At 38.5% G+C, this 22561-nt stretch overlaps 3 protein-coding genes across 7 annotated transcripts in view; 2 read left to right on the forward strand and 1 right to left on the reverse strand.

Moving 5' to 3' along the window:
• The window catches only part of LOC124866624 (dynein regulatory complex protein 8-like), a 3090-nt gene extending 1111 nt beyond the window's left edge, over nucleotides 1-1979 (forward strand). Inside the window, exons 5-7 of the mRNA XM_047362502.1 lie at nucleotides 87-188; nucleotides 1619-1768; nucleotides 1932-1979. Coding sequence (XP_047218458.1) covers nucleotides 87-188; nucleotides 1619-1768; nucleotides 1932-1979 — 300 coding nt within the window. The remainder of the gene's footprint in view (nucleotides 1-86; nucleotides 189-1618; nucleotides 1769-1931) is intronic.
• A 1045-nt stretch (nucleotides 1980-3024) lies between these two features.
• LOC124866811 (dynein regulatory complex protein 8-like) lies at nucleotides 3025-8464 on the forward strand. 4 transcript variants are annotated; one of them, XM_047362766.1, is made up of 8 exons: nucleotides 3037-3113; nucleotides 3248-3329; nucleotides 3831-3903; nucleotides 4046-4122; nucleotides 4972-5014; nucleotides 5107-5173; nucleotides 8174-8229; nucleotides 8344-8464. In XM_047362766.1, the coding sequence occupies exons 1-7, from the start codon at nucleotides 3095-3097 to the stop codon at nucleotides 8191-8193; spliced, it is 381 nt and encodes a 126-aa protein (XP_047218722.1). In that variant the 5' UTR covers nucleotides 3037-3094; the 3' UTR covers nucleotides 8194-8229; nucleotides 8344-8464. The 4 variants fall into 4 exon arrangements, with proteins under 4 accessions (XP_047218720.1, XP_047218722.1, XP_047218721.1 ...); XM_047362764.1 differs by lacking the exons at nucleotides 8174-8229; nucleotides 8344-8464 and adding an exon at nucleotides 5283-5814 and having other exon boundaries at nucleotides 3025-3104; XM_047362765.1 differs by lacking the exon at nucleotides 8344-8464 and having other exon boundaries at nucleotides 8174-8310.
• adpgk2 (ADP-dependent glucokinase 2) lies at nucleotides 6559-15967 on the reverse strand. 2 transcript variants are annotated; one of them, XM_047362760.1, is made up of 7 exons: nucleotides 15735-15967; nucleotides 13910-14069; nucleotides 13499-13689; nucleotides 13311-13407; nucleotides 12033-12169; nucleotides 11012-11148; nucleotides 6559-8854 (listed from the first exon to the last, which is right to left on the reverse strand). In XM_047362760.1, exons 1-7 carry the CDS (start codon nucleotides 15928-15930, stop codon nucleotides 8291-8293), a joined length of 1482 nt encoding a protein of 493 aa, XP_047218716.1. In that variant the 5' UTR covers nucleotides 15931-15967; the 3' UTR covers nucleotides 6559-8290. The 2 variants fall into 2 exon arrangements, with proteins under 2 accessions (XP_047218716.1, XP_047218718.1); XM_047362762.1 differs by having other exon boundaries at nucleotides 15731-15867.
• Nucleotides 15968-22561: the final 6594 nt, after the last annotated feature.

Genomic DNA, 22561 nt, shown 5'->3' on the forward strand with positions numbered 1-22561 from the left:
TGGTTTGTGTAAATCATTGTAAACATGCATGCTTTTTCAGATTATTATGGAAATGTACCTTTTATTATGTTACTTTCTGGGTTCAGGTGGTGTCGATGGTAGATTTCTTACTACAAACTCAGGATCTAAACCAGGATGGTCTGCTGGACCCTTCTGAGCTGCTCTCTCCTTCGGTCATTAACACACAGGTACACTGACAAAATAAACTGTTAGAATTCAACCAGAAAAATCTGTATAAGTTGCATACATTGTGGTATTTTTACAAAGAAAAATCTGAAAAGTGTAACATGAAATAATATTCCTAACCCTAACCCCACCCCTCTCCATTAATTGGACCTTTATGGAAGAAAGCCATAAGATGTTACATTTGCAGTTTAAAAACAAGTCATGTGGGGGTCACAGCAAACATGAGGCAAGGCTGCTCTTGTCCGAAGAGCCAAAATGTGAACTTCTTGCAAAACACGCCATTCCCTCTATGAAACATGGTGGTGGCTCCATCGTATTTGGGGATGCTTTCCCTGTGCAGGAAAAGGGAAGATGGTAAGAAGTGATTGGAAGACAGATGAAGCAAAGCATGTGTGAGACTGCAGATGCCTTGGGTCTAGGGTGAAGGTTGACCTACAAACAGGACTACAACCCTAGACATACAGCCAGAGCTTCAGTGGAATGGTTTATGTCAAAGCATTCATTTCTTAAAATGGCCTAGTAAAAGTCCACACCTAAATTCAACTGAGAATCTGTCAAGATTTGAAAACTTGAGTTCACAGATGGTCTCCATTCAACCTGACAGAGCTTGAGCTATTTTGCAAAGAAGAATGGGCAAAGGTTTCAGTCTCAAGATGTTCGAAGCTGGTAGAGACACACCCCAAAACAACTGCAGCTGTAACTGCAGTGGAAGGTGGATCTACAAAGTATTGACTCAGGAGGGCTAAAATAGAAATACATAATAACTTTCAGACTTTTTCCAAAGGGAAAAGACACATGATTTGAGAATTATGTATATTTTTTCCTTTGGCTTCACAGTCGTCTGCTGCGTTTTCTTTTCGATTTCATAAAATCCCAATAAAACACATTGAAGTTTAGGGTTGAAACATAACAAATTGTTAAAAAGTTTTATTTCTGAGCATAAATTATGTACATTTTACAGCTAAATGAAAAGAGATACATTTGTTAAATTCAAATTAATGTTTTACAAAATTAGTTAAATATTATTTTTAAGATTACTTGTATGTGCTCTCTTTCATACTCTAGACTTGAAAACTTACTCAGGGTTTATCTGCTTAGCTGTTTTTCTCTCCCAAATGAACTGAAGGAGCTACTACTGTACTTGACTTCGAATCTGTCTGATTCGATTGAATTGACTGTGTGAAGTGCCTTGAGACAACATGTGTTGTGAATTGGTGCTATATAAATAACAGAGAAATGGATAAGCAGGTATAAATAATGTATGAATATATAATTTTAATGGCTAATATCTAATGTCCTCTAAATTTCCCTTTTATATAGCAGATTTAATCATTCAATGATGTACTGTTACATTCTGATATATTGAGCTGCAAAATTAAATTCAGCTTCATTGTTGTTAAAGTAATGCTATTCACCACTATCTACCTTAAAGGGCTCAAGCAACAACAAAATGGCTCATCAAGAGCAGGAGCTGGCAGATGAGAACAAGCTATCAAACACCATCACTGTGGAGGAGAATGCAGGAGCAGGGGAGCACAGGGAGAAGCAGCAGCTCGACATAATGGCACTACAGGAGGAACCAGTAAAGCAAACAGAAGAACGTCAAGATCAAGAAATCTTTAATGCCTTAGCAGAAAAACAGGACCAGGCACACCATGTCCCTGTGCATCAAGGACAACCAGAAATCTAAATAAGCTCAAAGACAATAAACCACTTTATGGTTTAATGTCTTTATGGTTTAACAGATGGCTGTTAAAACGCTGTGCCTGTTCAAAGAGTTCCTGTCACATTAATTTCACGTTCTTTCAGTGAAAAAAATGATTTTAACAGCTTTTTACAAAATAAAGGTTCTAGATTGAACTTCCATAAATTTAAAAGCTATGATACTTTGCTAAGTAAGTCTGTTCTGACATCTTAGACTATATATTAACCAGTTCATGTGACTTCCTAAAAAGCTGACCAAACTCCCACTTCAGATGAAATTGTTACATTAATGAACACATTCAATGGAGTTTATTGCATGAATGATATCCTGGACTGGTTTGTAATCCTGTGCCCCACCTCCAGCCGTCCCACCTGTACACACCCTACATACGACCATTCTGCATAGAACAGTAACTTTTGATTAATAAGCTTGCAGCAAAAGGTCATTTTTGACCATGCAAATATGCAACAAAACAACTGAAAACATGTTTCCTAGTATCACCATTGGCAATGAGTCACATTCCCTATATCAAACCCAGCCACTAATGGGATTTGTCATCTCTTTTCAACCTTAATATTTGTTTTGCACTCAACTACTAGTCCCAAGGAGTGCAATTAGACTGTTGTTGATTTAAACTGGTCTGATATATAGTCAGCTCAGAAAAATACTGGTGGTGTGCAATAAAACAGCTCATATCTTTTACCAACTCTTTGTCTTTGAGTAACACAAATTCAACACGTTTCAAAATGCTCGTCTTTGTTATCACAGTCAGAAAGATCACTTGAAATACCACAAAAAATTGTCACATTTTTCTTTTTATCAGTTAATTTTAAATCTGCTGGCGGGATATAATTTGTTGGTGTGACTTGTTTACTTTTTAAATCTTGTTTAAAGACAATGTGTTAAAAAATAAAGTAAGAGTTTCAATGATTTCGTTGTGCCTTATCGGTCTGATTGTACTTAACATTTTTGTTGGATGTTTTTATTAGAATTTATGAGAAATTTTTTTTTTTTAAAGAACTGACCGAATCTTTTTAAAATAAAGTTAAAGCAGTTTATATGATTTCTTAATCTATTTATTTGTGTGTTTTTAAAACGCATTTTAAATTTAATTTTAATTTTACGTATGGTATCACCGGAAGGAAATCTTTCCTTCGCGACACAGGTCGGTTGCTGGGCAACAGGAGGAAAACTTACTGAAAGATGGCGGAAGGTAAACCAGGTTCGCACGAATTAAGTCAGTTTACTGATTCAAAGTTAGAATAGTTCTGTAAATAATTTTTAGGACATATATAAATAACTCAGGGTTGTATCTTTATAAACTCGCCAGCGCTTCGTTGCTCGTCTCTGTTTCAGAAAACATTTCAGCCGTTAGGAAGAAGATAACGGCCGAATTTCAGCTGTTTGACTACGAGAACAACAACACGGTGGACGTCCGGTGAGGAAAGCTTTAAGTCACGATACAATTCTTGTAAAATTGTTTAGTAAAATATAACTAAAATAATAGGTTGTTGTGTTCATTTTTTTTTAAATGAGGAAATGGGAGATGACGGCTTATTAGAAGTGTAGACATTTCAGACTTTACTCTTTTTGAGATTGTAATAATTAATTTTTCAGACTTTGAGAATCTGCACATTTGTTTTTGTTGTTTTAGTTGAAAATATAGATTTTATTACTGGTAAATCGTATTTTTATTAAATAAACAAAGAGTAAAAATGTAGACTCAACATGATAAAAGACTGACCAGAAGAAAAATAAATATGGCTCGACTAGAAGTTAGAAAGAATAACTGAGTCTCTTTTTTTTTTACTGCTTTCTTCTATTGATGATAACTATAAAAAAGCTTGAAACCAAACATTGGGGTCAGATGTAGTGTAGTTTCTGTATGAAGCAGATCTATGCCAAAACTCTCTGAACTAAATGTATGTCTGTTTTCCAGGGAGATTGGGACCATTATATATTCTCTGGGCTGCTTCCCCACTCAAGCAGACATACGCGAATTCATAGCCGAGGTTAGAGCAGTCTTTATGCTTATTGTTCAGATACATAAAGGAACCCGTCATATAATAGGCTACTGTTCATGTGCAAATAGTTCAAAAGGAGCAAGTGTCAGTTTAAAGAGTAAAACCCAAGAACCTTGTTCTGTTTACCCAGGTGGAAGAGGATAACTCAGAAATTGTACATCTGGAGAAGTTTCTTCCAGCTATGACCAAAGTCCTGTTGGAGAACAAGTAAGACAATTTATCTTGGCTCCATGATATTTACCAGCATATTTTGATACAGTTTTAAGAGATTATTTGCTATAAACCTCATTAGTAATTCATTCTTTTACAGCAGTTTGATCATCAATTTATGTGCCTATGTTTTATAAAGACAAAAATCTATCGTGTTATGAGTGCATGGTCATAGAGTTCCTCACATAAAATGCTTTCGCCATAATTTTGCAAATGTGTATAGTAAAATCTGAGCTATTTTGTGGACTTATGTGAAATTAATGTGGAAAACCAGCTGAAATTGTGAATTTTGTGTACAACGTTTATGTTGATTATGTACAAAAGTCATAAAAGTAGATTTTGAGCCTCCGATTTCACGTGACAGAAAAATATAGTTGGTACATGATTTGAATGCTTCTCATTGTCCTCCTCCATTTGGCATGATGATGAGATAATGAATTTCTTTTAAGAAAACAGTGGTTGTCTTACATAAAATATTATTCAGGGTTATTCTCATGAACTGATCCCCTGTGAACATTAACATTAGCAGCTGTCAAAACATTAAATTTTTATAACATCATAAATGTACAAGTTTAGTTTGTACAAAGTAATCCATCCATCCATCCATCCTGTCCTCTTTTCTTTGTAAAATCGTGACATTTTGGAGTCATTCAAGTTATCTTCTGTTCAAAGTTGAGTGAAAACATGTTCATTTACATCCTAAAACAGCATAAAAATCTTTTTTTTTTTTTTAAATGAATATTACAGAGAAAATGTTCCTGGTAATAGTCCAGTCTGGGCTCTGTAATACTAAGCATGTGTCGTCTGATATTGGAAAAATTAACTGTGCTTCCATGTTTCTGTTAGGTTTCCTCCCATCCCTCGGACCAAGATTTTACAGGCTTTCAAGGTGAAATTGGCTCTTACTTCCTTATCCTGTCACTGACACTATATGGAGAATTCACATCTCCACACGAGAAATAACATTAACTCTGGTTCTAGGTTCTGGACAGAGACCAGAACGGTTACCTTCAACCTGAAGAGCTGACAAAGTATATGATGGAGAAAGGTAAAGCAAGAATTTTAAGGGGAAAAGGAAGCTAATATTAGTGATGAAATGTGGAAGCAGTCTTAGTGTGTTTTATTTGAAAAACATTTTGGTGTGTCGTTTTAACCAGGTGAGCCTTTCACTCAAGGGGAGATGGATGAGATGCTAAAAACACACACTCATCGACAGGAGAATGTTATATATTACCCAAAGATAATCGACAAACTCATCGTTGATCCTGGCATGTAGGAAGAGTCAGCCAAAGCTGTTTCATTAGATATTATAGTGCCTGTACAGTGTATAATACACTTATTGAAAATAATCCAGCCTGTTATGCTGGGATAACTTTTAATGTTTTAAATTATTTCTCAGGTGGCACATAAGCCTGCTATGGCAAGACCTCAAGTAAACATGGGCTTAATTTAAATTGTCACCCTTGCAAGAGTTTCCAGTTTGATGTGTTGAGTTGGCTTTACTTAGTCTCTTCTCAAGCAGATAGCCTGAGTAATTCACCAGTTATCAGCTGATTGTACTCGTGTTGCTCCATAGAGAACAGAACAGCCAGAAAGTGTGCCGTTCTACTAAATGTAAAAGTTTTTATTATTCTATCTTAGTGAATTTGATATATCAAAATAATAAAGACTTTTGGGTTTTAAGTCAAAGTAATTAGATCATATTATATATTTTTGTTTTACACTTTTGAGTAAATACAGTAAAATCATAGTATTTCTACTCAAGATGATCATACTGCAAGAATCTCATGCTGCACTTCAAAGGTAACAGTAATCAGGAAGGTGGTGTGAGTTGCTACGGCAACCCAGTGGTGGAAGTAATGTAAACAAAGTGGTGTGAAATGATGTTGCTATACATGAGGATGAGAAGAGAAAAAACAATTTTAATTGTGCTGCTTTATGCTGTGATCGAGACGCCATGACGTATCACACCAACTAGAGTTCAGCTTTATAGCCAGAAGTAAAGCTAATGCTTGCTTTATATTTGCAGCAAAAAAAAAAAACATAACTAATAGTAATAATAAACAAAGCAATGATTGCTGATAAGACTGTAATTTTATCTCAGATGGTTCTGCAATGATTCAACATGCATGAAACAATCACACAGATGTAAAACACACATAATACGACTTATCTACTTTAGATAAGTGCTGTGACAGTTCCCCAGTGAGTATGAATTCATGCTACAGTATTTCAGTCCACAGGAAAGCACTGGCAAATTAGCCTTTAAATTACAACTTAAGACAAATTCGTAAGGAAAAAAAACCCAAATAGAAATCAAGAGAAATAGGCTCTATTAAACAACCGGATTTGACCAAACACCAACATTGAAAACAGATTAAGGCTCATTTACCCTCAGCTTCACCAGTTGCCATCAAATCAATACAGCAAAGATTTAAAGGGATTTTCACATTTTATTCCCATGTTCTGACCTCTTTCTTTGTAACAAAAACCATGTGTTCCACATATAAAGTTGCTTTTGCTCATTAAAAAAAGAGATCTTTTTAAACCAAGAAAACAATTGTTACTTTATATGTTACAATATGGGGCCGAAACATATTTCATTCTCCCAGACAGGAGAGAACAACAGCGGCTGGAATGTTTGATTCGCACATAGTGAGAAAATATTGGAGTTGGCTTCATTTCAGTTAAAGCTCAGTTGCTCAGTTAGTAAATAAAAACAAAGTAAATGTATAAATGTAATGCAATTAGAAGTACAATGTTCAGGTGTTATTTAAAAAAAAAAGGAAGCATGGGTTGAAAAGTCACAATACATCTGGTACCAGCACCAGTGTTAATTCATGAGTTATGAGCCTTATAATCTTCTATGAGGGAGATAGGACTAAACATAGAAATATATACTTCATCAATGGTCCACTGCTTCAAAGTATCGATGGTGTTTATATTGATTAACATTGGTTTCAAGTACAGATTACAATCCCATGTTTAAAAATCCCAAAAAACTAAAGATGAGCTATTGTTCCACTTAATCCAGCAATATAATGAGAAATGCAGCTTGTCTACGGCAAACCACATGGGTCATTTGGTTTTAGAGGAGCCATAAACAAGGCGATGAAAGAATAAGCTGAAAGATCATGGAGATACAGAGGAAATAATTATAGCCAGCAACCAGAAGCACTCTCTTCACATTTTGTCTTATTTCACTCCAACTGAATCACAGAGAAATTACAGTCCAAACACAGACATACCAGAACCTCTGCACAATTTTCACATATACTGGGAGAACCCAAAGCATTTTATGGAGAATTTACCTCAGAGAAAGAGAAAGCAGAGGCAGAAGGTATCTCAACAGTTTGAATCTGACAGGTTTCCACTTAACACTCGCCCTATCTACAATATAATTATTTGCTAAAAGGCAAGTGAGGCATTTGTAATTCACGTCCTGCCAAGAAACAGATTTAATCATTTCTGATTCTTTCATCAAATGTCCACTGCGTTCCAGGAGGAAATCTAAATATATCTAATCATACAAAAGATGGTTGTGCAAATCTTGGTCAAAAATCATAATATAACTGCTGAGTGCTGCAAAAGAAACCTATGATCTACATCTGATTACATCAGAACTTCATGCCTCTTCATCTCATCCAGATGTGTCAAGTTTTTTTAAGGCCTCAGAGAAATAGAAGAACAAGCCATTAAAATCACTGGAGTCAGATGATGGAGCAGATTTATCAGAGTAAAAGAGAATCAAACTGTTTGCCAGATGATTATTTGCTAAAAATCAAACTAGAGTAGAAATAAAGTAGCAACTAAGTATTAATATTGTTGCAGCGGAGGGTGGATCAGTGACACTGTCCTGAAGAGAAGGAAAACAGTTAATTTTGAGAGTAAACTAAAGAACGTTTAGTTAGATTAGAAAAACAAATAAATGTTAAATTGCAGTTATTACTGTTGCTTCCCTTTAGAAGTTAGAACCGAGTAAGCTATAGAAATACCCATGATCTGACTCTTAAGTAACAATAATGAGTTTTTCCTATTTTTCATCTAGGCCAGGAGCAGCAGATGTGATATCCGTAGTCTTGTAGCCATATCAGTACCTGCAGGGTAGGGTGCATCACACCTACACAAACTTTCCAGGGTCAAAAGGACCATTTGGTGTTCCTTTTTAAATCTGCAGAACCAAGCCAGCAGCTGAGATGTTGTCCCCTCCACCTGCAGTTTGATAAACCTCAGTGCACACCAGCACTGGCGCCACACAGATCTGGTAGTCGTCCTCATCCCAGCAGCTGACTGGCCTGGTCTCCTGCAGCGGGATACGCTGGCTGCCCTCACGATGGCTAATGGAGAACGAGTCGTCCATGATGAGCCTAGCTTTGCTGAGGTCGATGTCATTTGAGCCGCAGACGTGACGGTTAGCCGTGAGCGACGCCTTGGCTGTAGCGGACATGGTGTTCTTCCACTGAGAGCCGTGCGTCACTATCATGGCCTGAAAGGCCAGAGTGTGGACATGGAGACGAGTCAGTGGCTTACCCTTTGATTTACCATTGTTGGCCTCACTGTGTGAGTTAGCATCCTTGTAGCGCTGGTTCAGGATGCGATAAACCTCCCTCATCTGGTCGAGGACAGTAGCTACGCGAGGGTTTGGGTCTGACAGCACAGTGATGTTGGAGCCTTTTAGAAGGCTGAGAAGATTGGGGAGTTCTTGTTCATTCATTCCTAAAGAGTCCGCCTGGAAAACAAGAATCAGGATCAATGTCAAAAGCGGAAAGAAAAGAAAACAAGAAAAGAAAACATTAACAAAGTGAGGTATTTTGCTGCAACCATCTAAGTGTATAGATTTTTTCTTTGTAAATAACTGCAGCTGAGATGGAATGGTGTTTTTTCATGTAGACAGGATAAGACGATGAGATAAATTTAGTTTTGCCATTAGGGAAACTTTATTAGAACCAGAGAAAACAGACACTGACACACAAACACTACAAAGGCCACTACAAAGCCTAAAAATATCTTATGATGCAATTAATAAAAACTAAGAGCAAAAAGAAACATAGTTTACGTATCTAATTGTTTATTAAAATGTCTGACCATGGAGGAATGACCAATCTTTCCCTGAATGAGCTTTATAGTTCCTTAAATACATAGAGTGGTTTTCAAAGAGCAGCCATTTTCAATCTATTATCCTAATCATAGTGACCTCAGGTGTGTTTGGTGATAACGAGCTCAGCAACTTATTAATTCTGTTTTTATCCTAACATCTAACATATGCACAGAGGTGATTTTTATTTTGCCCAGTGCAATAAACTGCAACCACCACTAAAACACTTATGAAGTACCCTGAAATGGGCTGGTGACCAGATTTGGCAGATTTTCCATTTGACCACCTCTGATTGGCCATCTGGAAACTAAAACTCTCAACACACAAGGCCAACCAGATAGCACTAATGGCAACATCTTGGTGAGGAAGTGGCTACGGAGTGAATAAGACTCAGCTATTTTCAGTATCAGTGAGATGTTTCAAATTTAAAGTCAGTGGAAGCACAAAAGGTGTGAACTTCTGCTTAGGAAAGTCATTTTTTTCTACAGAGGCACATCTGATATTTATTCAGGCAGCTACTTTTTAACAGGAAGGTCAGTTTCAGTGCAGAACAGAAGTCTGAACATATTACTGTAAAACTGATCTGTTTCATTCTTTTGATGAGTCCAATGTTGCTCATGGGAAATGTTGGTTTTACAAAATGTAGGTGGTCTTTATAAAATCTCAAAGTTAAGGCATGAGTCTCCTTACTCTGCACTGAATATACACAAAAGTTACTGTTAGTAATGCTAACCACGCTAACTGCTAGATGCAACTAGAGACAGTTTAAAATGTTAACCCTATTATGTTGTTTTTATATAATAGTGAAGCCTGCAGAGCTGTGTGACACTGACTGTGTTGCCTCTGCTCCTAATATAAATAATGAATGCTCAATCATGACAGAATTGCCCTGTAAGGCGTCAGTATAATTACAATAAATAAAGTATTTATTTAACAGCGCATCATAGTTGGACACCACTGTTATTTATTCTGAGATGTAACAAAACAATTACAGTAAGCTTTAATATGTGTTGTATAGGAGATCTGCTGTAATTACCTTTTCTTTGTGTTTGATCAATAGATACTTCTGGCCCATTGCCCTGAGTGGTAAACCTGAGTGGTGCAAAGAGAGAGAGCTTTGTAGCTTTCTGCTATTTTTGGTAAATTATTAATTATTTGTTTTACAACAAGACTTTTAGTTGTTTTGAATATTCAATTTTCAGCCTGTCCAGAGGAGAAAAGGCATTTTTTTGTTATTTAAAGTTCTTCAAGAGAAACGTGGAGTTGCTAAAATCTGAATCAGAGCCAAAACTTTATAAAATCAAAAACTGGCCACAAAAACCGATTGTTGAATATCTATAACAAGAACTTGCTGTTTCAGAATTATAGTAAATAAACATTAGTTATGGTGTTAAATTATTACATTATGTGATTAAAGTTTGATTTAAAAAAACTAAATATTAGATGTTTTTCTTGCAAAGTCTAATAAAAGTCCATATTTTGCCAAGTTTCATATCGTTTTTTTCAGGCTGCATGTGAGAAAAGTATTCATTAGTTATGTTTCAACATCCACATGAAAAGAAACAAAAGAAAATCAGACAGATTTTCCTCCAACTAAGTCAGACTGTTTTGTTTGTAGATTTAAATCAGATTTACTTAAACAAATCTAATGTCCACCTCCCTGGTATCACCTCAGTGTTTTCAACACGCTGCCTTATCTGACTGAACCTGTGAGACTGTGGCCACGTGCTGACTCTACACCCTCACCTGAGTGTTTATTCTATCCTTATCTAAATATTCAGTCATACATACATGGGGGATGACATAGTGAAGAAGGTCGTCTACTATGTTCTCCTCCACAAAACTTGCCATCTCAAAATGGATGCCGATTTGAGGAGATGAGGAGGTCAGCAGGTCTGCCAGCTGGGAGAGGACCGCCTCTCGCTCACCTGGAATAATGGAGAGGAGAAAAACGTGTGGAAGGCTCAAAGGCACTTCGGGCAACAAGGAGGGAAGGAAGCAAACAAAAAACTGTCTGATGTGAAAATGTGACAGAGAACCTAAAAGAAACCATAACTGCAGTCAAAGGGTCAAACTGAATGTGGGTCTATTCTGCTGTTCAAATGGTTCGGAGAGAAAAGTTTGGTATAACCTGTTCTTCTCGTGCTTTTTCAGCTGTCATGGCAAATATTTTCCCAGTGACTACTGCTAACTGGGGCCCAGTTTGTCTGTCATGCAGAAAACGCAAACAGAATATCAGAATCTTACAAATGAAATTTAATCTAAAGTAAGTCACAGAATATGTAATCTGTAATATGTGGAAGTGCCCTAATGAATTAGGGTTTCTCCCAACAATACCAGTGTTAGTTTTTTATTCATACATGCTTCAATGACGTTACCAATGAAAGAGTAGTAAAGGAGAGCCTGTATTGGTCTCTATCTGAACCACTCAGCTGCAGCTAAGATCTTCTCTTCTGGGATTGTTACAGAAAAGATTTCTGCTAAAACACCTCTCCCTTTAAAAAGGACAATATTCATCATTTAGGAAATGGGAAAACAACCTCTCTGTAGGTTTTTTTCAGCAAAAGACTGACTGGAGTTAGTGTGGGCCTGTCACTCCTTCAAACTTCACATGTGTTCCTCAAAAACAGAAGAAAGAGCTGCACATGTTTTAAATATTCCTCATTTAGACACTTGCCAAACACTACATGGTATTACCAAATCCAAGCAGGATTGGCTGAAAAATGCTCATTTATTTTCTGCCTATTTCACTTGGTCAACATAATGAAGTGGACTGCCCACATGAACAGCAGATAAAAACATGTTTTCCTACCTGAATTGAAGGGGAAGTTGTCCATCATTTGAAGCCCTCCCACCACTAACAGATCAGGCTTGAAGTCTTCAAGTTTCTCAGCAAACTCTTCCAAGGAGTCCAAGTAGGGGTTATGGGCATCACTGTGAATGATATATCTATGGAGCACAAACAAAACATGTCAGTGTCAAGTTTATTTATATATATTCACATTTAAAACAATCTAGGGTGACCTGAATCACAGTGTCATGAAGTTGATTGAAACGTTATAATAAATGAGTAGTAAAATAATAAAACAGTAAGAACACAACAAAAATATTCATCTGCTAAAGTTTTTTTCACCAATGGAATTAAAAGGAAATGTTCATTTCAGCAACTCCAGGGTTTGAGCAGTGTGTAAATGAATAAATAATTTGGAAATAGAATTACTGGGAAGGTCCAATCATATTTGTATTTTAATCTGGACCTTAGAACATCTAGAAGAAACTGGCTGGTTGACCAGAGTGCTCTCACTGGGGTGTAGGTCTGAGGAGGTCAGTTGAATAAGACAAGACTAAACCATTTAAAACTTTAGAAGTAAGTTACTTTTATAGATTAAAGATACATCAGAAAATCAGACAGTGACAGATTTTAAGTTTAACTGGCCAGTCAGGCTTAAAATCCAACATTTTCCATTTGTTGCCAACAACAACTCTCTTCGGTGTGGAAGTTGTTTTGTCTTTTGGTTTCAGTGAGGAGTTTAAAAACGAAGCAAAAGGCTGTGGGAAGCTCTTTAAATCGAAAAATGTGTTTTCATTCATGCCGCTACAACATGGAGCAAAACTTCACTATGAGCAAACTGACCTGGAGCCAACTTCAGCAGGCCAGGAATAAAAAACCTCTCGTTGGCAGCTTTTTGGAAATCTAAGGCAAATTATTATTCCATTCTTCAGGGAATACAGAGACGGATGTTTACAGTAAGCAAAGCTAACTGAGCTAATTGCCAATATTGGCTCCTAGACAGTAAAATGTAAACTCAAACATTTTGTTGTTATTTTAAACTATAAAAACCCTGTTTTACTGCAACTGGTCTCTCATATAGCTGCATGATGTTACTCCTGCTTCTAATATAAATCATTATGAACCGTTTATGGAAGGAAGGCTAGAATAAAAATATTTTTGAATGCTTTTAATTTTAATTCCTAAAGAGAAATCAGAATGGGTTAAAATCAACTTTAACAAAAACTGGCGAATTGCAATTGGCCACAAGCCCCTGAGGTGCTTCACTTTAAACAAACCAAAAATCTTTGTATTAAAAACCTGTTGGCTCTACGTGAGGTATAGGTCCCCCAGCTGGCACCAGATGAATATTCCAGGATCAGATGTATGTCTGGCTCTTCTATCATTTTACCAGCCACTGGGAAGAAAAACGAACGACAGGGAGATTAAAAATTATAAAGAATAAAAGAGAAGTCATTTTTAATCTAGATTTGTATAGGTCTATGTACCTGCAATGTGCTGGGACAGAACCTCAGTAAAATCGGGGCTGAAACTTCCTCCTAACAACACGTCACATCCCTCTGTTGCCATTCGACCGGCCATCACAGGAGCGTTTCCACCTACAGACCATCTGTTTCCAGGTAAGTCACGGGCGCCCTCGACCAGCTCACTAAAGAGGGTTTCATTAATCATAAAACGCCTGCAGGGGGGAGAAAAGAAAGTGCAGAGACAATATTATATCAAAAAGATTTGAAAGTATCTGTAACATGACTTCTTTTTTCTTGTTTTATCTTCATCTAGTTTATATTAAAGGAATGCAACACCACTGACTTTAAGCCTTATAGGCTTTGTTCTCCTACACTGTTAAAAGCTCACAACTTCTACTGTAAACCAGCTGCTCTCCATCCAACATTACTTACTCTGCAGCAGCTCCTGGTGCAAAGAAGTAGGCAAAGCTCTGAGCCAGTTGTTCAGCATTTTCTAGATAGTCATGGTGCAGCGGCTGGTCTGTGTGAGAGACGCCCATCTTATTTAGGAACGACACACCATCTACTATGAGGTCAACACAACCCCCAAAACCTGAGGAAGGAGACAGAAGAGGAAATATTAACATACACCAAACTTTCCCTCTGCAGCAGGCATACAACTGAATACCTGCAGCTAAGGCAGAGAAGAAGAGAAAAACACTGTAGTAAATTGAGGAGAACAACACTAAAGTGCACAGTTCATTTAGATGAAAATATCTATGCTAAAGTCATTCTGCTTTGTCACTAGTACCCTGTTTTACTGCTTTCTACTAAAAACGTAACATCCATCCACGGTCTATACCTGCGTTTCTGTGCAGGGGAGCTGGTGCCTATCTCCACAGCCTTAGTATAAATAGAAACCACTGTAATTAATTAATCAGAATCAGCTTTATTGCCAAGTTCGTGCAAACAAACAAGGAATTTGACTCCAGTACACTTTGCTCTTTTGTTCTGTTTTTGCATTACAGAATATACAAATGTACAATTTACAATGTACACATATCTAATAGAAAAGGTGCATTTGCAACATCTGTATGCTGTTGTTCTGTACTCTATTGAATGTTCATCAGAGAAACAGCCTGGGGGAAGAAACTGTCTCTGTGGCGGCTAGTTTTAGTAAACAGTGCTCTGTAGCGGCGGCCTGAAGGTAAAACTCTGAACAGTTTATGTGCAGGGTGTGTGGGGTCTGCAGAGATTTTAGCAGCTCTTTTTCTGACCCTAGACCTGTATAAGTCCTGGATGGAGGGAAGGTCAGCTCTGATTATTCGTTGCAGTCTGGACCTGTCCTGTTTTGTGGATGAGCCAAACCACACTGAGATGGATGAAGACAGGACAGACTGAATGATGGCAGTGTAGAAGATGACCAACAGCTCCTGTGGAAGGTTGAACTTCTTGAGTTGCTTCAGGAAGTAAAGTCTCTGCTGGGCCTTCTTTCGAACAGTGTCTATGTGTGAAGACCATCTCAGGTCCTCAGAGATGGTGGTTCCTAAGAACCTGAAGTGGTCCACGGCCGATACAATGTTGTTGAGGATGGTGAGGGGGATGTATGGGGGTGGTGTTCTCCGAAGGTCCACCACCATTTCCACAGTCTTGAGTGGGTTCAGTTCAAGGTAGTTCTGACTGCACCAGTGTACCAGCCGATCCACCTGCTGTCTGTATGCAGACTCATCACCGTCCTGGATCAGTCCAATGACAGTGGTGTCGTCTGCAAACTTAAGGAGTTTCACGGACGAGTCCGATGAGGTGCAGTCATTTGTGTACAGATAGAAGAGGAGTGGGAATAGAACACCTTTAAGGGAAGAATGTTCCAGAGGTAACAAGGCAATCTGTCAGACTACACTCCACCACACTATGGTGGTCCTCAACATCTAACTTTAGCTCAGATCGTCTTGGTTTCTATTTCACTGGCAAAAACTTTATGAATTCTCGCTATTATTTTATTTTAAGCGTAGATTTATATTTTGCTTTTACATATATTTTGCATAACATTTCATAGCCAGGGTCAACATAATACAATAATACACAGGTATAAGGATGTAGTTTAACGCGTTTAACAGTAGCAATGAGCAAAATTTAAGTAGGTCATCTGCAGCATCTGACTTCAATGTTAGGAACTTTACATGTTTAGAAACTAACATTTATTAATCATCAGGGTCCACATCAACCCCCAGAACAGCAGCTCAGCTAGTGGCAGCTAGCTCTCAGGACTCGCACCTACCAACTGCAACTCTGGGTCTGGCGTTATTAACCCCGACTTTCCTCTCCGCCCGAAGCAGAGACGACAACACCGTGTCCAGCCGGTCGTCCAGCACTGTGTCCTGCGGTGAACGGAACCAGATAGCTAACAGAACCACGAACAAGGACAGAACAGAGCCATACTTCGTCCACGGAAGCCTGCTTCCCCCCTCCATCATTGCCCGCTCCCTCTGCCTACGGCGGCTCTGGGTGGCTGACTAAACAAACACTCTCCGCCTCCCGGAAGAGCAAGCGGCCCAGTGTGGCTTGCGCGTTTGTTTTTAAATCACGAGTGTCCCGGGCGAGGTTGTACTGTGCGGAAACTTAAAGCTATATGGTTATTCAAATAGAAAAGTAATAAAAATGTTGACGTATCTTTATTTTTAGCATAATTTCCTTCTAGCGTCGCTTTGTTAATCATTAACTAGTTTACGTTTCATTTACTTAGCCCCGCCATCCCAACAGTAAAACTGATTACGGTGAACAAAACGAGCCACGTTCATTTTAACCGGCAGTTTATTTTCAACAAACATCGAGTTGGGTGTCTAATTTGAACCAAAGGAGGACTAACATAACACAATAAACAGTTTAACAAATGTTCGCATTTAAATAAAATTGTAATACATAAAAAATATAGATGCGCCTATTTGAAGATGAGATTAAATATGTAGTCATTAAATGTTTAATTTAAAATGACGATTTCAATATTCTATTATTTCAAAATCAGCTTTATTGCCAAGTTCGTACATACAAACAAGGAATTTGACTTCGGTACACTTTGCTCTTTGGTTTTGTTTTTTTTTGCATTACAGAATATACATATTTACAAATATACACATATACACTGCTCAAAAAAATGAAGGGAACACTGAAACAACATAATATAACTCCAAGTAAATCAAACTTCTGTGAAATAAACTGTCCACTTAGGAAGCAACACTGATTGACAATCAATTTCACATGATGTTGTGCAAATGGAAAAGACAACAGGGGGAAATCTTTGGCGATTAGCAAGACACACTCAATAAATGAGTGGTTCTGCAGGTTTGAACCACAGACCACTTCTCAGTACTTATGCTTTCTAGCTGATGTTTTGGTCACTTTTGAATGTTGGTGGTTCTTTCACACTCGTGGTAGCATGAGACGGACTCTACAACCCACACAAGTGGCTCAGGTAGTGCAGCTCATCCAGGATGGCACATCAATGCGAGCTGTGGAAAGAAGGTTTGCTGTGTCTGTCAGTGTTGGATGGGTGCGAGGACTTGTTATCTCTCATGTAAAAACTTTGTGCTGCAAGGCACCTGCACTCCGCTTTGTATCATGCTCTGGTATGCAGCCCTCCTGTGTGTGGGATCACCGTTATCTATTTCACACAATCGCATCCTGTGAGAACCAGCCTCCTTTCAGCCTCACACACACACACACACACACACACACACACACACATACACCCTGTCTTAACTGTCTGTTGAACTGTGCATATAAATAAAGAGATAGGGTGTCAAAACTTTGTAGTTTGCACTGCAAAGTGGGCTACCCTTGCAAGTAAAACTGAACTGTATCGTTCTAGCCTCTGAGTTGACTTGAATTATACCTCACATTTACTTGGTCCTTCGTAGCCGGATTAATTCAATAACCTTATTTCTCTTTGTTTTAACAGTGACTCTGGGATCCGTGGGGGAAGCCTGACGTCGAGTGAACTCTGCCGCACGGCCTCCCTTAGCCTGGATGGCTGAAAGTCCCGGTGCATCAGGCCGGTGGATTATTGTCTTGCTCGACGCCGGGTGACTCTCACAGGATCCAGAGAGTCACCAAGAAGTCAACTCCGAGGTGAGACAGTTTTAAAATACAGTTCATAAGAAAAGTACTTAAAAGTCGTTGGTAGTGCGTCGCCGGTAAGGACGCTGCATTGGGAAGGTTTTATTCCACCGTGAAAGGAATAGCGATAAATTAAGGTAAGGCCCCGCAAAGAAGGGGGCCAAATAAAACGACTAAGGGTTATTCCCCTGCGAGGGAATAGAATAAGCGCTATAAAAGTAAAAAGAACGGAATAAATTGAGCTCATAAAATAACACCAAGTTAACTTAGAAAAAATTACAAGGTACGTGAAACTAACAACTGTGTTGTGTGTGTTTGGAGGACTAAGCATTTTAATAGAATTATAGTAGGATTCTGCTAGTCCTGTGTTTTATTTTACCCAGATTAAAACGACGTACTGGTGACTGAGGATTCAGGTCGGATTTCATTTCGGAAAATTAACACCGCTGCGAATTAGTCGCAGTAGAAGGGCGTGTTAATGTCCTCTCCTTAAAGTCTCATGCCAGTGAACTTTTATCTGGGACATTCATAGTTTGAAAAAAAATAACAAAGAACAATGGGGAAGGGACAGAGCCAACGCTCTGATTTAACAGAAATATGTAAACGATGGCATAAAAATACGGATTTTCAGGTAACTTAATTATCACTGAAATCCTAAAACTACACGGGGATCTTAAACTGGAGATTATGCATTCAAAAGATTCAAGAGACAATAAAAAACCTTGCCAGATTATAATTTCAAAGGTGACCTCTCAGTCCCTGAGTGCACACAGTTGATAAACAGATTAAAACAAAAAGATGATTTAAAAAAACAACAAGAGCAGCCTTTAACTGACATAGCCATAATACTGATGCCTTAAGAAAAGCACAGAAAAACAAAAAACTTTCAGCTTAACTGAAAACAAATAAGGGGGGCGGACTGCCACCCATCCCAGTTTAGAATACCAAGGTAGCCCCAAATTATAATGGTGTTATACTACCAACCACACCATGATAAAATGCAAAAGATTCATTTTACAGGGAAATAATTCCATATTTGGCTCAGATTGTGTGCATTCTTGAGTTTTCCTCTTTGAGAGAAGTTAAATTTCAGCTCTGTGAAACGACCTTGACAAAGAGATGCAGCTGCCTTAAAACAAAGATAAAAATTCTGCAAACAGCAGAAGCCTGTCTCTGCTGAAAGGTCTGAAAAAAATTGTAACTCTACCCTGCATGTGTCAAACTCAAGGTCCGCGGGCCAAAACCGGACCCCAGAAGTTTAGTGATTCTCTAGAAGTAGAGCCTTTTAATATGGTGATTGTGTGCTTGAATGTTATTTTGTCAATCAATAAATAGTTTTGTCTACATTCTGCCACAATCAGCCTTTTGAAAATGTTTTGAATCTTGCTCTTTATGTATAAAAAGTTTTTCAACAGGTGATGCTCATCCAGGAGGAAGACAGTGTTCCTAGGAAATGCAGCTCATTCATTAACAATCAATTTTTCTTCTATAGTTGGAAGTTTTGCTGACTAATCATAGTCTGGATCTATGAAACATTATGTGCACAGACCAAATGACCAAGGTTCTGACTGACTTATGAACCTCACTGACCTGACAATGATAACATGACACCCAACAGACAACACCTTTAAGGTGGACCCACTAAGACCACCTTATTGATTCTTGGTGAATAAAAAAATTATTGAAGCGTTCATAACAGACCCAGTGGAAACAAAAGGGGTTATGAGGAAACGATGTGCATTTTAAGAATAATAGAAGTCAAATTATGTTCAAATTTTTGCAAAGAAAATTACTCTGACAGAGAAATAAGTAAGTAGTGTGTGAATGTGTGTGAATGGGAATGACTGATTTCATTGTAATGCATCTTTGAGGGACCTTAAAAGCGCTAATAAAGGTCTGATGTTCTGATGATCATTGCCAAACTTATATCTTAATAAGGTTTCCAGAATCTTTTCTGAAAAATCATATATAGATAGCAAAGGTTCTACCTGTATTAAAAATACTTATAACCATAAGAAAGTTCATAGTCTTAAATTTTTCACAATTCTTTTACAAACAGGGTATTTAAACTTTCATGTGGCCAAATGTCTATGTTTGACTTTCTGTTTTTGTGAAATAAATGTCTGTTTCATGTTATGTAAAAATTAGAGTCCTCAACAGTACCATCACCATTCACCATTCACTTCATCCTCCGGCACCTGGACTCCACAGGAACATACGCCAGGATCCTGTTTGTGGATTTCAGCTCTGCCTTCAACACCATCGTCCCAGTTCTGCTACAGGAGAAGCTCTCCCAGCTGTGTGTGCCCGACTCCACCTGCAGGTGGATCACTGACTTCCTGTCTGACAGGAAGCAGCGCGTGAGGCTGGGGAAGCACGTCTCTGACTCCCTGACCATCAGCACCGGTTCCCCCCAAGGCTGTGTTCTCTCTCTTCTGCTCTTCTCCCTGTACACCAACAGCTGCACTTCCAGTCACCAGTCTGTCAAGCTTCTGAAGTTTGCGGACGACACCACCCTGATCGGACTCATCTCTGATGGTGACGAGTCCGCGTACAGATGGGAGGTGGACCATCTGTTGGACTGGTGCAGCCAGAACAACCTTGAGCTCAACGCTCTAAAGACAGTAGAGATGGTTGTGGACTTCAGGCAGAACCCAGCCCCACCTGCCCCCATCACCCTCTGTGACTCCACAATTGACACTGTGGAATCTTTCCGCTTCCTGGGAACCATCATCTCCCAGGATCTCAAGTGGGAGCCAAACATCAGCTCCCTCATCAAGAAAGCCCAGCAGAGGATGTTCTTCCTGCGGCAGCTGAAGAAATTCAACCTGCCAAAGACTATGATGGTGCACTTCTACACAGCCATCATTGAGTCCATCCTCACCTCCTCCATCACCATCTGGTACGCCGCTGCTACAGCCAAGGATAAGGGCAGGCTGCAGCATGTCATTCGGTCTGCTGAGAAGGTGATTGGCTGCAGTCTACTGTCGCTCCAGGAACTGTACACCTCCAGGACCCTGAAGCGGGCAGGGAAGATTCTGGCTGATCCCTCCCACCCCGGTCACAGACTCTTTGAGACTCTCCCCTCTGGCAGGAGGCTGCGGTCCATCCGGACCAAAACCTCACGCCACAAGAACAGTTTTTTCCCATCTGCCACCAGCCTGGTTAACAAAGCCCGGAAACCACCCTGACACTCTCCCTTTCCCCCACACCCCCCCTTTTTTTGCTGACAGGACACCTGTAACCTGCAACTCTATGCGTTACATTAACGCTCAGCATGGACTCCTGCTTTACTTGCACTGCCATACTTGCACAATGATCACCTGCACTGTTGTATTGCTCTTGCATCTTATACTGCTCTATATTTACTCTCACTCACTTAAAACTGTGCACATATATTTATATTATATTGTAGATATGTTTATACTGTTTAATTTGTATTGTATTGCACCAACTACGCCAAAACAAATTCCTTGTATGTCCAAAAACGTACTTGGCAATAAAGCTTTTCTGATTCTGATTCTGATTCTGATTCTAATAATATTAGGTCAGTTCTCTATGGTAAAACAAAAAGATTTTAACAGACGTTTAGACTTTTTCCAGTCAGGTTCAAAATGATCGAATTACACTCAAACTAACACAAGATGAAATGAACCTTAACAGAATTACTGGATTGGACTGAAATAGAGAAAACTTGAGTTAATTGAAACAAACTTTAGTTACTTGAAATAAATACAAAGCTGACTGAAACTGGACGGTGTATCTATAAACTGGGTAAGACAAACTAAGATTATAAGATATAATATGCCCTTCATTTTTTGTGTTCATCAGTGAGTGAGTTTTTATTTTTTATTTTTAATAAGAACTAAACCAAGCATTATTTAAAATAATAGCAACTACCAACAATAGTGATCTCATTTTTAAATGTAATAAGGACTTACTTTATAAAAAAAAAAAAGATAAAACAAAGTCCCCAATAAAATAAAATATGATAAAAAAAGAATAATAAGAATTTGGAAAAACAGAGGCTTTAAACCTCTGCAGGAACAGCACTGACACTGTCGAAGGTAGATCATCATACAGAAATCTGGAAGCTCACTCTAGGGTGGACAGTCAAAGTCCATCCAAGGACACATTTAGATGAGGCAGAGGGACAAATACAGGGCTTAGCTGAGAGCAAAGAGAGCAACATGCATCCTGCCCTAGCTGCTGTCCAACCTGAACTGTGGTCACAATCATCAACTGATGTAGGGCTTATAAAGGGTTTCCCACCATGCAAGGTTAAACTAATATCTGAAAAAAGGCCATTAGTCCGCCAATACCCCTTCAAGCCAGAAGCTGAAGAAGGTATTAAGCCAGTAATACAGGATATGTTGAAGTCAGGAATATTAAGGGAAGCACCTGACGCTACATGCAAGACATATCACACTGACATCGCTATTATTATCACAGCCAAACATAACTCTAAAAGATGTGCCCCTTAAATCCAAGTACTCTAATACCTACTGCAGAAGATGGTAAACCCCATTCTTATAAAGCAAAAGTTGAAGAAGACACAAAACCCAGACAAGACATTTCTCAAACCCTTATACCAGATTCATGTGTTGGTTATGCACTAACAACCATCGACAGAATAATAGAAGCTAAATCTCTACCCAATACATGCTCAGTCCAAACAGCAGAATTATATGCTGTCGTAAGAGCATGCGAATTACATGAGGGACAAATACTTACTACAGGTCCTTCTCAAAATATTAGCATATTGTGATAAAGTTCATTATTTTCCATAATGTCATGATGAAAATTTAACATTCATATATTTTAGATTCATTGCACACTAACTGAAATATTTCAGGTCTTTTATTGTCTTAATACGGATGATTTTGGCATATAGCTCATGAAAACCCAAAATTCCTATCTCACAAAATTAGCATATCATTAAAAGGGTCTCTAAACGAGCTATGAACCTAATCATCTGAATCAACGAGTTAA

This window comes from Girardinichthys multiradiatus, chromosome 4 (assembly GCF_021462225.1).
Source record: "Girardinichthys multiradiatus isolate DD_20200921_A chromosome 4, DD_fGirMul_XY1, whole genome shotgun sequence".
In the NCBI taxonomy this organism is placed as follows: Eukaryota; Metazoa; Chordata; class Actinopteri; order Cyprinodontiformes; family Goodeidae; genus Girardinichthys; species Girardinichthys multiradiatus.